The sequence below is a fragment of the Thalassophryne amazonica genome, chromosome 14, assembly GCF_902500255.1.
Source record: "Thalassophryne amazonica chromosome 14, fThaAma1.1, whole genome shotgun sequence".
Lineage (NCBI taxonomy): Eukaryota > Metazoa > Chordata > Actinopteri > Batrachoidiformes > Batrachoididae > Thalassophryne > Thalassophryne amazonica.
The window spans coordinates 77,315,355-77,335,487 of NC_047116.1; the positions used below are offsets into that span (position 1 = coordinate 77,315,355).

The window sequence follows — 20,133 nt, forward strand, 5'->3', positions numbered from 1 at the left end:
TAGCTACACACCGGGGCCTCATGTACAAAGGCTTGCATGGATTTCCTACTGAAACATGGCATACGCTAAAACACAGAAACTGTTGTAAGCACAAAAAAGTCAGATGTATCAAAGTGTGCATACGCATGGATCCAAGCAGATTCCTTTTGGACATTCCAATCAACGTGGAATTGAGCACACATGTGGAAGTACCAGACTCCTCCTTGTCCACACCCCCAGTTAAATATGCACTTATATTTAAATAGACCCTGGGACCTGGGATTCCCCTCTCTGTTCAATCATTCAACATGAACACAGAAAAGAAATTATACCGACTGTAAGCTACAGATGAATGGAAATGAAGTGGAGACATGATTTTTTTTTTTGGTACTATGTCAACTGGAATAACATGAATGGAAAATAAGTGAGTGGAAGCTTGTGTGTGAGGCTGTAATCACTGTGGGCTCAGAGCAATGCACACACACTAAAGTAAAAAAAAAAAGAGGTGTACCATGGCTGATAGTGTGTGACATTTATGCATGCATTTATTGACAAATACTGAACACAGGGAGACAATTGGGACTTGTTAAGAAGCTCTGCAGCTCTGCTTTCACCATCAAGAATAAACATAAAAAAAATGAATAATAAGAAAAATCATATTTGAATGTGCACATGCCCAAATGTGTCTGCACTGGTTTTCTTTTGGAAAAATTACACAAATAAATTATTTACTCACCAAATGGCCAGCTATCGTGCATCATGCCAGCCTCTAGAATGTTCTCAACCATGCTGTTAGTCAGGATGAATGAGTCATGCTTTAAACCAGGCCACCTAGCCACGGTGTTAGTTAGATGCCCATCACATATGATTTGGACATTGATGGAATGAAAACATTTCTGATTAACAAAACAAATTAATCATGTGATGGCACCTTTATAGCAATATGTGTGCAAGCAATAGCTCCAATTACATTAGGTACACCGGCTCTCACTGCAATTTGCACTTTAATTCGCACTTTAATGTTGGCCTGTTCAACAGCATTGTATGGGAATGTGATGTACCTGGATGACATTCAGATGATTCACACAACTGGCATGGCTCAGCTCAAGGTTGACTGGCACACTCCTGACTGATCAGCCAGCTCCTGCTGGAATTCCCCTGTTGCCAGGAACCCCAGTGGTCAGCACCTGTGTGGGCACAGGCAACCCCTGGCTCCTCATTATATTGCGCTCTGGGCTGGACGCAGTTCTGTGCACAATGCCAGTAACAGTGGCAATGGTGAACAAATTTAGCTTATGAGCACCATTGCAACGTCCTCTAACAACACCAGTGCAGCCATTGTTAACACACATTTTCTTCATCACATGATTTTATATCCACCCATATAATTGGGTATCTATCTAGTCAGATATCGTTGATGAATCCTTTGCTATATGAATTTAGCTGCTACTCCTTTTGGTATCACTTACAAAACACATTCATGCCTTATTTCTTGATTACTGTAATTCACTGTTCCCTAGCCTCAGTAATCTTTTGCCGGACCACCTACAAATGGTCCAGAATGTGGCTGCAAGGCTCCTATGGGTCTCACGTAACACCCATTCTGTCCTCTTTGCATTGTGCTCCCAATTCAGTTCAGATTGCAATTTAAAATATTGGTGATGACTTTTAGAGCTCTGCATGGTCAAATGCCACTTTACATCAGTGAATTCTTGCACTCGTATGTGACAAGCAGGTCTCTGAGGTCCTCAGACCAGAACCTGTAGGTTGTGCCAAGGTCCAAGGCTGAAGACCAAAGGAGACTGCATCTGAGGTGTGACACCCAAACTGTGTAATGCACTGCCACTACACCTATGTTCTGTGGACTCTGTTGGAACTTTAGCTCAAGACCTAATTATACAGACTTGCTTTAACTAGTTTATGTTATTGCTAGCTTTAGCTTCTGCATTTTATTTCTGTGTTCTTAAATTCTTGTACAGCACTTAATGATTTTATCTTGGAAGGTGCTATACAAATACTCAAATAGTCACTTTACTCAAATAATAATTAACTATATTTCACAAAAACTTGCTAAAAGAGAAACCTGAGGCCTGGAAAAAACCTGATATGTTTGGGTTTAATTTGCAAATTGCTTCACCTCAGAGAGCTATGGTAGATGCTGCTCCCATAAATGATTCAGTTACATGTTGACACCTTGCATCTAGATCTGATTCCTCACCAGAAAACATCTCACTTTAGTCAGCCATCAAAATAGCAATGCACCAGGTTCCGATGAACTCGACTCTTAAAGCGAACACAGGTCCTGCAATTTGACAGTAAGGTAAATTTGCCACAGGTCTGTCATTTGGGCCAAGATCATTTCTGCTTGTTTACTGTCCTCTCTGTTCTGGTTTTGCACAGCATAGTTGATAAGCATTCTAGATTTCTGGCCAGTCAATAAAATTAAATATATCAAAGAAGAGTGAACATTGTGTTCCTGAGAACCATTGTAACCTTTCTCTCTATCTTTCAGCAGAACTCCGACTTGGTGCTACAGACAGGCCACCAAGCTGATTGTGGAGGAGCCAGTCACTTCAGCGTGTGAGAAGCCGCGCAAAGCTGATCAGATCCTCATGAATGGAGTCACTGATGTTCTGTCCTGCCCTCTGCACAATTATGTCAAGAAACTGGATTCTTACGGCATCTCATCTTCCATCACATGGCACAGGGTGAGTGTCATATCAGTGTTGTTGGTGTCACAAATTATTCGTTGACTTGGTTAAATATTCTGCAATGTCAAATGCATACGTACAATCACCTGACAACACAAGTTTGCCTGAAAGTGACATCATCACAGAAATCAAACCCAAGGCACATTAAGTGCTACTTTTCATTTGAAAAATACAAGTGTTAGTTCTGTGCTTTTTTTTAATTATAATTAATACCTCAAATGGCTGTCAGGGTCGTATGCTTTCAGTTGGCAGTTCTCAAAAACTAAGTGACCATGCAAGGAGACGAGAAGCCACCAAGACAACTCCAAAGGACTTATGTTTGTGTGATCAGAGAGACTAGGGATAGTGCAATGAAATTTCACCTACAGTTGGCCAGAAACCACATGGGATATGCAACCCTACATTTGACCTTTTTTCCTGTAGCGGATTGTTAGGTTGTAAAGTGAAGGTAATGATAGAAAACGTCCCATGATACACTCACAACAAAAATGAATTGAATTGAAAATAATCATTAAAGAAAATCACTTCAAACACAAAGGGAAACTCCCCTTGCTGCTGCTGCATTGTTTCACCGCAGGGAGCTTTGGTGTCTGCTGCCTGCTGTATGCTCATACAGCTTAGCAATAAACTGTATCACGACTCCAGAAAACCTTTCACTTGAAATGACTTTCTTGATACTACAGGGCTGTGTACCTGGCACACCCTAGATTAAAACGGGGCCAGACTTGCCATTTTAATTAGTTGAAATTATCCTGGCATCCATCCAGGAGACAATAGTGTAGCGTCCAGTTTGTTTGTTTGTTTTTTGCTTTTTTTGTACACTTTTTCTATTCAAGTTCAATTCATTTCATTTATATAGCACCAAGTAAGGTCTAACCTTACCAACCCCAAGAGCAAGCACACAGGCGACAGTGACAAGGAAAAACTCCCTCCGATGATTTGAGGAAGAAACCTCAAGCAGACCAGACTCAAAGGGGTGACCCTCTGCTTGGGCCATGCTGCCAACATAGTTGACAATACAAATATATAGGACATTTTTGTCTTTTGTTTCTGTCTGCACCTGTGCAAATGACTTAGTCCAATGTGCGAGTGACAATCTCTGCTGCATTTGTTGCACGTGTACTGTGATACCTGCTGAGGCTGCCGTTGTCGCTCCTTCCTCCTAGCTCGTTGCTGAGCAAGGTCTTGGTTACTCTCCTCCTACACTGAAAAAAGTGAAACACAGTGCACTTCATTCAAAGTACTTATTTACATTGGTCTAATGGAAAATTGTGGTTTCCAGTTTAAATCTGCTTTACAAAGCTTCACTTTACAAAATTCTAAAAATACATAGTGAGAAACTAAAAAAATTAGCTGTAACAAATTACATCAATTTTTTTTAAGTTAATCCAAAGTAGCATTTTTTTCAGTGTAAGACCTCTGTGCACCTGTGCACAGTAAGGCGCCAGGCTGCACAGTCCTCTGCACACTGCTCCCACGTGTTGACACTGATGCTGCACATTTAGACTAACCCAGCTTTGTGACAGCACTTCACACTACTTAAACAGTCATGTGCACTTGGACATGCACCAAATGGATTTGCATGCACTGGTTTCCTTGTTTTTGTTAAGATCAGGATGAATACGAGGTCTGTCCATAAAGTATCATACCTTTTTATTTTTTCAAAAACTATATGGATTTCATTCATATGTTTTTACATAAGACATGCTTGAACCCTCGTGTGCATGCGTGAGTTTTTCCACGCCTGTCGGTGACGTCATTCGCCTGTGAGCACGCCTTGTGGAAGGAGTGGTCCTGCCCCCTCGTCGGATTTTCATTGTCTGGAAATGGCGGAATGAAAAGGACTTTTGTTCCATCAGAATTTTTTCAGAAGCTGTTAGAGACTGGCACCTAGAAACCATTCGAAAAATTTATCTGGCTTTCAGTGAAAATTTTACGGGCTTCACAGAGAATAAGGACTTTAACTACAGCTTTAAGGACCCCTTTAAGGACGGTCGGTGCGCCGCGCTGCGAGCTGCGACGATGCGGCACAAACCACTGGATCATTTCTAAGCTGATGGCTCTGTGGATACGAGACCGTCGTGTGCTCTTTCTCTGGTTATCACAAGACCTGGACATCAGCCATTTTCCGGCAGATTTCACTTTTAACAAGAGATTTTGTCATGGAAAGCCGCGCGGAGGCTTCGCGCGTAAAGACCGATTCGCTGATGAAGCGAGACAAAGGAACACCTCCGTTTCGGAGTGTTAGAGGACAAGTTGGGACATGTCTATCTCGGCTTTCAGTGCTTACCAGTCGAGTGAGTATAAAAGAACTTGTGGAGAGCACACGACGGTCTCGTATCCACAGAGCCATCAGCTTAGAAATGATCCAGTGGTTTGTGCCACATCATTGCAGCTCGCAGCGCGGCGCACCGACGGTCCTTAAAGGTCCTTAAAGGGGTCCTTAAAGCTGTAGTTAAAGTCCTTATTCTCTGTGAAGCCCGGAAAATTTTCACTGAAAGCCAGATAAATTTTTCGAATGGTTCCAGGTGCCAGTCTCTAACAGCTTCTGAAAAAATTCTGATGGAAAAAAAAGTCCTTTTCATTCCGCCATTTCCAGACAATGAAAATCCGACGAGGGGGCGGGACCACTCCTTCCACAAGGCGTGCTCACAGGCGAATGACGTCACCGACAGGCGTGGAAAAACTCACGCATGCGCACGAGGGTTCAAGCATGTCTGACGTAAAAACATATGAATGAAATCCATATAGTTTTAAAAAAAAATAAAAAGGACCGTTAATTTATGGACAGACCACGTATGTCAAACCTTAAAGCTCAAACAATTCAGTTTGAAATACATAAATAAATAAATGCCCATATTTTATCCTTGCAATAACCACATAATTTCCATGCACCCCAGACATGCTTTCATTACATTCATACAAAATCCTTTCTGCACAGTTGGGTGAACATCTGACCCGTTATTTCAGTTTGAAAGTGTAATTACTGCTATAAAATAATCAGAAAGTAATGGTTTCTATCTCTGATTTAGTACATTTCTGTGCAAAAATGGTCAGTTTCTCACAGACACCATTAATTGTGCACCCTGCTTGACCATCTCCTTCATGCTTCTTCTTCCTTTCATGGCTTTCTGCCTGCACTCACAAAATGGCTCTTTGGATGAACTAAATTCAATTATTTGCAGGATTTCCATCTAATAAATATATGTAGCCCCAACTCAAATAAACACATCCATGTAAGATAATGTAATTTAATTGAGTTGGGACTACATATATTTATTAGACGGAATCCAGTCCAATGAGTCAGTTTTTTGAGTGTATCACACAAACAAATGACTCATTGGATAAATTCGATTCACTTATGTGCAGGATTTCCATATAATAAATATATGTAGTCCCAACTCAATTAAATTACATGATCTTACATGGATGTGCTTTAAAGTATTTGAGTTGGGGCTACATATACACTCTAAAACATTGCAGCTACGTTTAGTTAAGTCCACTTGCTACCACTTGCTAAAGAGCTCTTACAAATTTTGGATGTGGAACTCAACTTTACAACTCAGCTCATCTTGTAAAGTTGAGTTCCACATCCAAAACTTGTAAACTCATTTCATGCTTCTGTCATGAAATGAGTCAAATCATCATGAGGGGAGCACGAAAAAAACTTGTGAGACTGGGTTGGGGTTATCACAATGGCAAAATAAAGATGATTGATTTGGTGCATCAAATTTTAACCCATTTTAATAATTTTACTGATTTCATATATCCCCTTTTAATTTGGTGAGTTCAACGATGACAATATTTTTAAATCTATCCCCTCATTGCATTTTTCTGAGGTCTGTGAACTTATTTCTTTTTAAGGACAAATTACTACTGTGGCAGTTTTCACATTTGCTTTATGTTTTTGTAACATGGGCTGTCTTTTTACATTTTTTTTTTAATTTTCCAGGGCTGTGACCTTATCAAGGATGGTACAGGGAAGTTTACCTATTGGGATAAAAAGCTGAAGATTGACAACGTGGATACAGAGAACAAAGGCCTCTACACCTGTACTTTGAATTTCACCCTAGATGGCTTTGAAGGATCTGTATCAGAGACAATTAATGCAACGGTCAAAGGTTAGAACGGGCTGAAATGTTTGGATATAATTTTTGACACAGATACAAAACCTTAGACTTATAAAACCCTATTGAATATGTGATTGTCTCTGCCATATTGGGAAGTTACAAATGCAGGTTTAAACAACTACCACTTTATGGCTACCTCCAGGCTTCCTTGAACAAGTGCAATAACACTTTTCCTGGTTTTTTGAACCACATAAAAATGTAAATTTGTGAAAATATTCTAACAAAAGGGCTTTCAAAAAGTGGTTCCCTCTGCCGAGGCCCAACAGATTTGTTATTTTGTTTTTTTTATTTGGGCATTTTTCAGAATTTATTACAGTGACAGTTAAGAAAGACAAGAAATGGTTGGAGAGACATACAGCAGTACGTGCTCAGGCAGAATCTGAGCCTAGGGACACTTCAAATCATATTATGAGGGCTGATTGAAAATTTTGAGCTTGATGCGGAAAAAGTAGGTCATGGCTCTCCAACTTCTGCATTCTGAGAAACCAACATTTCTCAACATTGCACCCAGTGAATCAAAACCTCACACATTCTCGAGAAATGTTGGTTTCTCAGAATGCAAAAGATGGAGAACCACGCCGTACTTTTTCTGGGCCAGGCTCAAAATTTCTCAATTTCCCCTGGTATGTTGCATGTGATACTTGCTTTAATACCTCAAGCTTGTCTGTCGTGTGAGTAGTACCAGTGGTGATGAACACAGTAGTGACAAAGATACAACATTCAGGAGTATTTAAATTGTGGTTCTCTCTCATGTTGGCTTGATTGCAAGTGACTTGAATCGCATTCTTCCACCAACTGTGGCGGGCATGCAGAGAGACTTAGCAGAGTATAATTCCTTTATAAAAATAAATAAATAAATAAATACTTCATTGTCCTTTGAATGTGGATACTGTTGTATAATCTCCCCATTCTATCATGTTCTCAGAGTATTGAATTAGGTTCCTGAGGGTTTTGGATTATTTTTCTGGACAGGCATCTGTTGGTCAAATTATACATTATAATAGTGAAAAATAATCCCACAACTAAGGATAAAACATATGTGAAATATACAAGATATTATTTGTATTTATAATGAGAAAGTTATTTTTTGTGTGTGTGTGTGTGTGTGTGTGTGTATATATGTGTGTGTGTGTATATATATATACTATATATATACGAGGTCTGTCCGTAAAGTATAGGTCCTTTTTATTTTTTTTCAAAAACTATATGGATTTCATTCATATGTTTTTACGTCAGACATGCTTGAACCCTCGTGCACATGCGTGAGTTTTTCCATGCCTGTCGGTGACATCATTCGCCTGTGAGCACTCCTTGTGGGAGGAGTCGTCCAGCCCCTCGTCTGAATTCCTTTGTCTGAGAAGTTGCTGAGAGACTGGCGCTTTGTTTGATCAAAATTTTTTCTAAACCTGTGAGACACATCGAAGTGGACACGGTTTGAAAAATTAAGCTGGTTTTCGGTGAAAATTTTAACGGTTGATGAGAGATTTTGAGGTGATACTGTCGCTTTAAGCACTTCCCACGCAGTGGGACGTCGCGCAGCGGTCCCAGGCGCCGTCGTCAGCCTGTTTCAAGCTGAAAACCTCCACATTTCAGGCTCTATTGATCCAGGACGTCGTGAGAGAACAGAGAAGTTTCAGAAGAAGTCGGTTTCAGCATTTTATCTGGATATTCCACTGTTAAAGGAGATTTTTTTTAATGAAAGACGTGCGGACGGATTGCAGTGTCGGCTCGCAGCCGCCGTGACGCTCCGGCACAGGAAAAACACCTCCGTTGGAAGCCTTAAGGACAAGTTGGAACATGCCCAACTGTTAAACAATTTCTCAGATACTCCACTGAAAGCCATCGAAAGCCGCCTGGATTTTACAAATGGTTATCAACACAGAGGTGTTTTTCCTGTGCTGCCGCACCGCGCCGGCTGCGTCCCAACGCGTGGACCCGTCCACATGTCTTTCATTAAAAGAATCTCCTTTAACATTGGAATATCCGGATAAAATGCTGCACCAAGTCTCTCAGCAACTTCTCAGACAAAGGAATTGCGACGAGGGGCTGGACGACTCCTCCCACAAGGAGTGCTCACAGGCGGATGACGTCACCGACAGGCGTGGAAAAACTCACGCATGCGCACGAGGGTTCAAGAATGTCTGACGTAAAAATATATGAATGAAATCCATATAGTTTTTGAAAAAAATAAAAAGGACCTATACTTTATTGACAGCCCTCGTGTATATATATATATACACACACACACACACATATATAATATAAATAATGAATGAATCTTTGATATCAGACTTAACAAAGGCTTTTAACTGAATAAGGTTCATTCATTTCACCTACAAAAACATGTTAGCGATCTCAAAATTATTGGACCAAAATTTATCGGAAGTTAATTGATCCGATGATGGTTTACAAAATTATCTGAAAGGCAAATACAATAATGAAAACATTAGCTTCGATAATTAGTGGGTAGTGGATTGTTTTTCTAAAGCCTGGTTCACATGGCAAGATAATTAGGCCAGTATCGAACCCAATCTTCTCCTTCCGACAATCTTAAGGACGTCCCGACAATCGTGATGACACTGAAGATAATCTTATCAGATATTCCTGCCGTGTGTGTGGTGTGTTAAGAGCGCTCTGAACTGCTCGGAAGGACGTCAGGGGATATTCAACATGTTGGACTGTCTTGACCCAATATCACAGCGTGTGTGGTGTCCCCCGACCACAAACGAGCACGCAGTCTGCTGAATGTGATGTGCAGCCAATCAGAAAGCGAGGTGACGGACGCACGGAGCGAAATGTAAAATCAAAACAGCTATGGCAGTTATGGCTTACCAGAAAGTCCAGTGGTCACACTGTCTCCACTTCTTTAAAGAACACCTTTTCTTTTTCTTTTTGTATCGTTTTTTCCCTCTATTGTAAATAGTGCACAAACTATCTCTGTCTGTTTACTCTGAAGTCATGTTTAATCTTGAGAGATTTTGCGAGATTTCCTGTCTGACCTGCGAATGTTGGTGTGTGAAATCTGATCGTGTGTGGTGTGTTGATGTCATCGTGTGTCTGAACACCACACACTGTACGACCAACACTGTCAGATCTATGATTTTTTATCTCCACGTGTGTGGTCTCAGGTTTTGGAAACCTACAGATAATTTTAAAATCCTGCCACGTGAACCAGGCTTAAGTAACAGAAACCTCCAGCTTTGAATCAATTAGGTGGGATTGTACCTTCTCAATATGAGTGTTGCAACTGAAAGAGGACGGTACAGGATGTCATCTACAGTATTATTGCAAACTTTGTAGGCACAGTACATATATGAGTGAGATGAAAGAATTTGCTGAATTTGCTGATATTTGTTCAGGAGACAAGAAGTTGTGGGCTGGCACAGAGCTGGTGCATTGATATCTTCCATCACCAAAAAGCGCTTGCACCTCTGGACTACATCCAAAGCCCAGTGCTGTATTGCACGCGAGAATGCAACAGTCACACGTTTTATACAAGCAGCTTCACAATGCACATACACTCTGTTTGTCTGCACATATCAGTCACCTGCAATAGTGTAATATTAAAGAGTCAGGTATTAAGAATACTGTGGGCAAAGGAAATCATAGAATCAGGAGACCCCTCTGATTTTATGTGAGACAGCCTTTCCTTCCCCATCACACACAGACATTATATGTAAAATACATGGTGAAAATGAAATGAAAATAACTATTAATTGAAGAGTAAATTGAAAAAGAGTCAACAGTAACAGCAAAACAAACAAAAAAGAAAGATCACATAACAAAGACAGTATAGATATAAATTAGTTCTGGTCCCTGAAATAATGAGTAACAACAGAACAGTTCAGGTTAACCTCAAGATTTTTTTTTTTTTTTTTTTTTGTAAAATGTGCAAAACATACTGCAGAAAAATGTATTTCATGTTCAGTTTTCAATTCTTATTCAATCTTTAGATTCATATTTGTTAGCCAGCAGACGGTGATGATGTCACTGAAAAGAAGATGGTAGATTTTAATTTTGTACTTATTATATTATTATTCTAACCTGAACCAAAACCCACACATGCATTTCTGACTGTGCATGGAAATTGATAGCAATATGATATGATACAGAATGCTTTTTGAGAATATGTGAAACAGTTACAGCTGTCAGGTCAGTTTACAGAAATTATACGAAAATATTTTACAAATGCTAAGTTGAACTGTTGCTAACAGAATGTGTGATGTGATATGAACTGAAGTGATGAGACATCCTGTGGAACCATCATCATCATCATCATGCCACACATTTACTGTCTGTCTTTTCAGTTGAATACGATCTGGTTCCACAAGTGCATGAACCTGCAAATGAAATCATCAAGGCAGAACATGGTGAGTCCGGAACACTGTGTCCTTAAAAACTCTACAGGTGTAAATGTCTTCAAATTCATTTGTGATATTTAGATTTGATACACAGCCTGAGGCAATTAAAAAAATGTGAGATGTAATTCAATTGACATTTAACCCTCAGGGGACTGACCAGTGAGTCCACATCAACTTTTTTATATTTCTGGACCCCTGAGGGTTAAATGTTGAGGAGTTTAATCTAAGACACCAGTGCTTGCTGTATGTCTTGTGTTAGCCACCACAGTTAAGGGCCAGACTGGAAAACATGTTTACCTCTTAAGGTGTAGTCACACTGTGACGGATAGAAAAATGGCGCCAGCAAGACTGGCTGCATATCCATGGAACTCTGTGTTTTTACCTCTTTAGCTTTTACTTTTTTAACCTCTTTAGTTTTTGCTTTATTCTCTGGAAATATGACTTGTTTACCACAACAGAGTAGCAAACTTGTTTATATACAAGAAGTCAGCTCCTTACCCTTCATAAGAATGCCTATGGGATTAGCACCGCTAATTAGCATCGCTATTGTTATCCCTGAGGAGTTATGGTGCCAAGCGAAGAGAAATGGTGGAGATACACTCAAAAAACTGTTGCATTGAATGAACTCAATTCAATTATGGGCAGGATTTCCATCTAATAAATATATGTAATCCCAACTAAATTCAATTACATTATCTTGCATGGATGCGCTTTATTTGAGTTGGGCTATATATATTTATTATATGGAAATCCTGCCCATAACTGAATTGAGTTCACCCAATGAGTCATTTGTTTTGAGTGACTCATTGGATTGGATTCTACCAAATAAATATATGTAGACCCAACCAGTGGTGGGCACAGTTCATATAATCCGATTACAGATAATTATCGAAGATAATGCTTTCATTATTGGATTATCTTTTTAAATAATGTTAAAAACCATTATCAGACTAATTATCTTCCGATAAATTTGATAACATAGTAAACAAAGCTGAACAGCGACAAACATTTTTAAAATTGAAAATCAGTTGACCTGTTAAAAGTTTCTTAACATATGTATAGTTCTACCCTCTGCAAACAGAAGAAAGCTGCTTCCAGGAAAAACTGCTCTATTCTCTACAGACAAATGAGAACTGGTCACAAAAAAAAAATAATTTCCTTTAACACCGTACAGATACGCTGGCAATATCACCCAAGTCATCCAGAGGCATACATGTTTAACTTATGGTTCAAATATTAACAAAACTAATTTTGGACAAGTTATTTAAAATTGCTGTCATGTCTGAAGTTTTATAAAGTGAAAATATCAGATATATGTTTTAGTTTTAAAGTAATGTGCTAATTTTTAAGATTTTAGTGAGCACATGCTGTGCCCAACAGTGCATTATGGGTAGGATAGGGTAATCTCAGTACGTTCACGACAGGACAAATGCATTTCAGACACTCTGTTCAGGCTCCACGGACAATAGCATTAAACTCTAGTGCCTAAAACTCTCATGAATATATTCTCTGGGTTTATAGATGTTATTGTATCTGCGTTTGTTAAATTCCACGCATCTTAAATGTAGGAGACACAGATTATCTGGAATTTTGTTTTGGCAGGTTTTCACAGTCTCTACTGCCATCTACTTGCCAGAAGTGTTCATAGCAGTTCATGGCAGTATTCGTCCTGAAGCTGGGCAGACACTGTATGATATTTTAATCACTGTACTCAGTTTCAGTTCAAACTGTACCACAGAACCGCACGGTGTAAAAGTTCAGAGCGCACAATTTATGTTCTCACACACATTGTACGTTCAAAAACCACACGTCGAACTCATGTTTCCAGAAGCAAAAAAATAAGCTTTTTTTTTCAAACTTAATTTACAAAAACCTTTGATGGGAGACATCAAAGTTTAAAAACAAAACAAAACAACAACAACAACAACAACAAAAAAAACATTAGAAGACAGCTCTACTGTGTTTGCACATGCACAGTGTGAGCGGTTGGATGCTTGTTGCTCTTCAGCAGGAGGATACCCTCACGACGGCCGATCAGAATAATATCAAACAGGTTTGATTTTCATTTGACCCTACGATCGGTGATCAGGAGGTGGTCGTGAGATGTTAAACGCAGCTTGTTACTCCATGTACACTACACGATGCAGGATACGCGATAAACCTGAAACTCGGTCCAAAAAATTCTTGCACAAATGAAAAATCATCTGAAAAAGGGCCAAAACTCGCACAGTGTAAAGCCAACATTTATGTGTCAAGACAATATTGAGTGCACGTTTTACAACATCATAAAACGTGTGCACAGCACTAATTAAACGTACGCACATTCTCTCCACATGCAAAACATTTTGCGATGACACTTCCAGGGCTCCGTAAAAATGCCTGTTTTTACAAATACAAAATGGAATATTTTATAAAAGCACATTTATCTGTAAACACCAACACATGACACACGTCACATTAATGTGTTGGTTTACATAATGAATGACTGAACCAATCAGTGTTTAGCAGAGCCACTTTTACCCAGAATCCTTTGCGATCTGTCTGTGTTTGTTACAAAACCTCAGAATTAGTGCATTATTCAACATTAGAAGATATATGTTATATTTTAACTTTGTACAAATGACAGCATTAACATTAATGGAGTTATTCTGTCAGTATTCAAGCCAAACCATAAGTCAGCATGACTTTATTTTCCAAGACCTCCACCTGACCGGAGCGTTGGAATTGGTAGAGAGCTGGCTTTGTGGCTGCTCTCAGCTTGCGGCCGTGCTGAAAGCAAAGCAAAGCAAAGCAAAGCAAAGCAAAGCAAAGCAAAGCAAAGCAAAGCAAAGCAAAGCAAAGCAAAGCAAAGCAAAGCAAAGCAAAGCAAAGCAAAGCAAAGCAAAGCAAAGCAAAGCAAGATTTCTCACAGTATTACTAGAGGTCAGGGTAATGCCATCCAGAGTAAGGATCTGGTTAGACACCATGTTTCTAAGATTTGTGGGGCCAAGTACAATAACTTCAGTTTTATCTGAGTTTAAAAGCAGGAAATTAGAGGTCATCCATGTCTTTATGTCTGTAAGACAATCCTGCAGTTTAGCTAATTGGTGTGTGTCCTCTGGCTTCATGGATAGATAAAGCTGGGTATCATCTGCGTAACAATGAAAATGTAAGCAATGCCGTCTAATAATACTGCCTAAGGGAAGCATGTATAAAGTGAATAAAATTGGTCCTAGCACAGTCTGTGAAGAAGATTCCCCATTTACATGAACAAATTGTAATCTATTAGATAAATATGATTCAAACCACCGCAGCGCAGTGCCTTTAATACCTATGGCATGCTCTAATCTATGTAATAAAATTTTATGGTCAACAGTATCAAAAGCAGCACTGAGGTCTAACAGAACAAGCACAGAGATGAGTCCACTGTCTGAGGCCATAAGAAGATCATTTGTAACCTTCACTAATGCTGTTTCTGTACTATGATAAATTCTAAACCCTGACTGAAACTCTTCAAATAGACCATTCCTCTGCAGATGATCAGTTAGCTGTTTTACAACTACCCTTTCAAGAATTTTTGAGAGAAAAGGAAGGTTGGTGATTGGCCTATAATTAGCTAAGATAGCTGGGTCAAGTGATGGCTTTTTAAGTAATGGTTTAATTACTGCCACCTTAAAAGCCTGTGGTACATAGCCAACTAATAAAGACAGATTGATCATATTTAAGATCGAAGCATTAATTAATGGTAGGGCTTCCTTGAGCAGCCTGGTAGGAATGGGGTCTAATAGACATGTTGATGGTTTGGAGGAAATAACTAATGAAAATAACTCAGACAGAACAATCGGAGAGAAAGAGTCTAACCAAATACCGGCATCACTGAAAGCAGCCAAAGAGAACGATATGTCTTTGGGATGGTTATGAGTAATTTTTTCTCTAATAGTTAAAATTTTATTAGCAACGAAAGTCATGAAGTCATTACTAGTTAAAGTTAAAGGAATACTCGGCTCAATAGAGCTCTGACTCTTTGTCAGCCTGGCTACAGCGCTGAAAAGAAACCTGGGGTTGTTCTTATTTTCTTCAATTAGTGATGAGTAGAAAGATGTCCTAGCTTTACGGAGGGCTTTTTTATAGAGCAACAGACTCTTTTTCCAGGCTAAGTGAAGATCTTCTAAATTAGTGAGATGCCATTTCCTCTCCAACTTACGGGTTATCTGCTTTAAGCTGCGAGTTATACCACGGAGTCAGGCACTTCTGATTTAAGGCTCTCTTTTTTCAGAGGAGCTACAGCATCCAAAGTTGTCCTCAATGAGGATATAAAACTATTGACGAGATAATCTATCTCACTCACAGAGTTTAGGTAGCTACTCTGCCCTGTGTTGGTATATGGCATTGGAGAACATAAAGAAGGAATCATATCCTTAAACCTAGTTACAGCGCTTTCTGAAAGACTTCTACTGTAATGAAACTTATTCCCCACTGCTGGGTAGTCCATCAGAGTAAATGTAAATGTTATTAAGAAATGATAAGACAGAAGGGGGTTTTCAGGGAATACTGTTAAGTCTTCAATTTCCATACCATAAGTCAGAACAAGATCTAAGGTATGATTAAAGTGGTGGGTGGACTCATTTACATTTTGAGCAAAGCCAATCGAGTCTAACAATAGATTAAATGCAGTGTTAAGGCTGTCATTCTCAGCATCTGTGTGGATGTTAAAATCGCCCACTATAATTATCTTATCTGAGCTAAGCACTAAGTCAGACAAAAGGTCCGAAAATTCACAGAGAAACTCACAGTAATGTCCAGGAGGACCATAGATAACAACAAATAAAACTGTTTTTTGGGACTTCCAATTTGGATGGACAAGACTAAGAGACAAGCTTTCAAATGAATTAAAGCTCTGTCTGGGTTTTTGATTAATTAATAAGCTGGAGTGGAAGATTGCTGCTAATCCTCCGCCTCGGCCCGTGCTACGAGCGTTCTGGCAGTTAGTGTGACTCGGGGGTGTTGACTCATTTAAACTAACATATTCATCCTGCTGTAACCAGGTTTCTGTAAGGCAGAATAAATCAATATGTTGATCAATTATTATATCATTTACTAACAGGGACTTAGAAGAGAGAGATCTAATGTTTAATAGACCACATTTAACTGTTTTAGTCTGTGGTGCAGTTGAAGGTGCTATATTATTTTTTCTTTTTGAATTTTTATGCTTAAAAAGATTTTTACTGGTTGTTGGTGGTCTGGGAGCAGGCACCGTCTCTACGGAGATGGGGTAATGAGGGGATGGCAGGGGGGGAGAAGTTGCAGAGAGGTGTGTAAGACTACAACTCTGCTTCCTGATCCCAACCCTGGATAGTCACGGTTTGGAGGATTTAAGAAAATTGGCCAGATTTCTAGAAATGAGAGCTGCTCCATCCAAAGTGGGATGGATGCCGTCTCTCCTAACAAGACCAGGTTTTCCCCAGAAGCTTTGCCAATTATCTATGAAGCCCACCTCATTTTTTGGACATCACTCAGACAGCTAGCAATTCAAGGAGAACATGCGGCTAAACATGTCACTCCCGGTCCGATTGGGGAGGGGCCCAGAGAAAACTACACAGTCCGACATTGTTTTTGCAATTCAATATTAATTTTAGTGACCTCCGATTGGCATAACCGGGCGTCATTACTGCCGACGTGAATTACAATCTTACCAAATTTACGCTTAGCCTTAGCCAGCAGTTTCAAATTTCCTTCAATGTTGCCTGCTCTGGCCCCCGGAAGACAACTGACTATGGTTGCTGGTGTCGCTAACTTCACATTTCTCAAAACAGAGTCGCCAATAACCAGAGTTTGATCCTCGGCGGGTGTGTCGCTGAGTGGGGAAAAACGGTTAGAGATGTGAACGGGTTGGCGGTGTACACGGGGCTTCTGTTTAGGACTACGCTTCCTCCTCACAGTCACCCAGTCGGCCTGCTTTCCCGGCTGCTCGGGATCTGCCGGGAGGGAACTAACGGCGGCTAAGCTACCTTGGTCCGCACCGACTACAGGGGCCTGGCTAGCTGTAGGATTTTCCAAGGTGTGGAGCCAAGTCTCCAATTCGCCCAGCCTGGCCTCCAAAGCTACGAATAAGCTACACTTATTACAAGTAAGCTAGCGGATTCCTAAAAACACACGAAGTGAATAATGTGTAAATAATTTAGAGGTGATTCAGCAGAGGGAGTGCTTTAGTTAAGGCACGTGAAGATTATACTGTGAAACAAATCATTATCTAGTTAACTAGATCAATCTAACTGCACAGATTAAACAGCTAACAGATACAGCAAAACACCGCTGTGCTCCGGAACAGGAAGTGATACAATACCGCAGTGAGAGCCAACCACCAGTAGAGGTTACAGCGGAGATCTATGGTGTAGTAAACAAGAGCTTCCAGCAGGAGCCAGGATGTTCAAACATAGAAGTGCGGGCTCATCATTTGGGTCTTTTGTCACTTTTGATGCTTCTAAAAGCAATTGTGGTGTTAAAACTCAAATTCAGCTTGTTAGTAGTTGCAAATGTACCAGAGACAATACTGGAATTTATCAGTTATCTGTAACTTCCTATACATTTTTGGGTGGTTTATCTATATCAAAGATAACTTTTCAGTTATCTGATTATCTGTTATCGAAGTTAATTTTTTGGTTATCTGGAAAAACTAGACCAATAAGTCTGAAACATTTTGAAAAAACTTTCCTTTTACAAAATGCAAACGTACAAAACATTAAAAGCTCTGAGTATTGACAGAACTAATGTTTTTTGTTTATTTATGTTTTTTTATGTTTATTTATGTTATTATGTTTTTATGTTTATTTATGTGTGTGTGTGTGTGTGTGTCTGTGTTTGTGCGCTCCTAGGATCCAGTTTTAGGAAGATGTGCAGGGTCTTTGTGCCATCTGTTGGGACTGTCCCCGACATTGACATTTTTTGGTTGGCCAGAGGTCGGTTCGTCAGTGAAGAACCTTCTGACCGCGTCCACATGGCAGAACAGGGGTCAGTCAATTTATTTTGTATTTATGTTTTCACAAGTACTTTTTTGGTTGGGCAGTGAACATTATATACCAAAGCTACAGTGTGTATATTTTAGGGGTGTTTATAAGCACAAACGGACTATACCTTCTGCAAGAATGAATCAGTGTGTTTTCTTGAACTTACAATGAGCCCTTCATATCTACATGGAAGTGGGCCACCCCATGCAGGTCGCCCCATTCAACAGCCGCGTTAATACAGTAGCCCAAAAGATACATATTTAAGGCACCTTGATACTTGCATGAATTTGATCCCCACATTGGTACACAATCTTGTGTGAAGAAAATTTGAAATATTCATTAATTTTGTGCCGCTTGCATGAATTAGTCATGAATGTGTCAGTGTGTGTCACTGTGCACAGGTTATCTGAATGATTAACCTGGCTCCTCTCCTGTGGAACCAGCTCCCAATTCAGATCAGGGAGACAGACACCCTCTCTACTTTTAAGATTAGGCTTAAAACTTTCCTTTTTGCTAAAGCTTATAGTTAGGGCTGGATCAGGTGACCCTGAACCATCCCTTAGTTATGCTGCTATAGACGTAGGCTGCTGGGGGGTTCCCATGATGCATTGTTTCTTTCTCTTTTTGCTCTGTATGCACCACTCTGCATTTAATCATTAGTGATCGATCTCTGCTCCCCTCCACAGCATGTCTTTTTCCTGGTTCTCTCCCTCAGCCCCAACCAGTCCCAGCAGAAGACTGCCCCTCCCTGAGCCTGGTTCTGCTGGAGGTTTCTTCCTGTTAAAAGGGAGTTTTTCCTTCCCACTGTAGCCAAGTGCTTGCTCACAGGGGGTCGTTTTGACCGTTGGGGTTTTACATAATTATTGTATGGCCTTGTCTTACAATATAAAGCGCCTTGGGGCAACTGTTTGTTGTGATTTGGCGCTATATAAAAAAATTGATTGATTGATTGAGCGTAAGGATGGCCCACGGCGCCTGACGGCGATCTGCGCTCCGAGGCGGCAGCGTCTCACTGTTTCAAGCTGAAAACGTCCTAATTTCAGGCTCTGTGGACCCAAGATGTATTGAGATAACAGAGAACTTTCAGAAGAATTCGGGATCAGGAGTTTATTCAGACATTCCACTGTTAAAGGACATTTTGTAATGAAAGAACGTGCGGGCAGATTCGCATGTCGGGCCGGACCCGACCGCGGGGGGTCGCCACAGGAAAAACACCTCCGTTGGAAACCTTAACGGACAAGTTGGAACATGCCCAAGCTGTTAAACAATTTCTCAGGTACTCACTTGTTGAAAGCCATCAAAAGCCGCCTGAATTTTACAAATGGTTTTCAACACGGAGGTGTTTTTCATGTCGTGGCGCAGACGGATTTGCCACGTCGTCACGGATCCGACTCGGCAAATTCGTCCGCACGTTCTTTCATTACAAAATCTCCTTTAACAGTGGAATGTCCGGGTAAACTCCTGATGCTGGCTTCTTCTGAAACTTCTCTGTTCTCTGACGACGTCCTGGGTGAATAGAGCTTTAAATTAGGATGTTTTCAGCTCGAAACAGCCAGACAGACGTCACCTCTGACCGCGCCGCGCCGATCCGCTTTGTGGGCTGTGCTTAAAGCGAAAGAAACTCCATAATCTCTCATCAGTCGTTAAACTTTACACCGAAAACAAGCTGAATTTCTCGAATAGTGTCCACACGGATATCCCTCACCGGTCCTTAAAAAAATTGATAAAGCAACGCGCGCCGTCTCCCTGCAGCATCTCAGACAAAGAGATTCCGATGGGAGGGGGAGTCCACACCTCACTCAAAGCCTGCCCACAGGCGAATGACGTCACCGACAGGCATGACAAAACTCATGCATGCGCACGAGGGTTCAAGCTTGTCTGACGAAAAAACATATGAATCAAATCCATTTATTTTTTGAAAAAAATAAAAAGGGCCGCTTTTTTTTTAATCACAGACCTCAATCAATCA

At 40.3% G+C, this 20,133-nt stretch overlaps 1 protein-coding gene across 1 annotated transcript in view; it reads left to right on the forward strand.

Annotated features, from left to right (window-relative positions):
- Window positions 1-20,133, forward strand: part of zmp:0000000936 (interleukin-1 receptor type 1) — a 130,573-nt gene that overhangs the window by 86,952 nt on the left and 23,488 nt on the right. Inside the window, 4 exon segments of the mRNA XM_034186182.1 lie at window positions 2,495-2,687; window positions 6,643-6,811; window positions 11,128-11,190; window positions 18,033-18,168. Of these exon segments, the coding sequence (XP_034042073.1) occupies window positions 2,495-2,687; window positions 6,643-6,811; window positions 11,128-11,190; window positions 18,033-18,168 (561 nt within the window).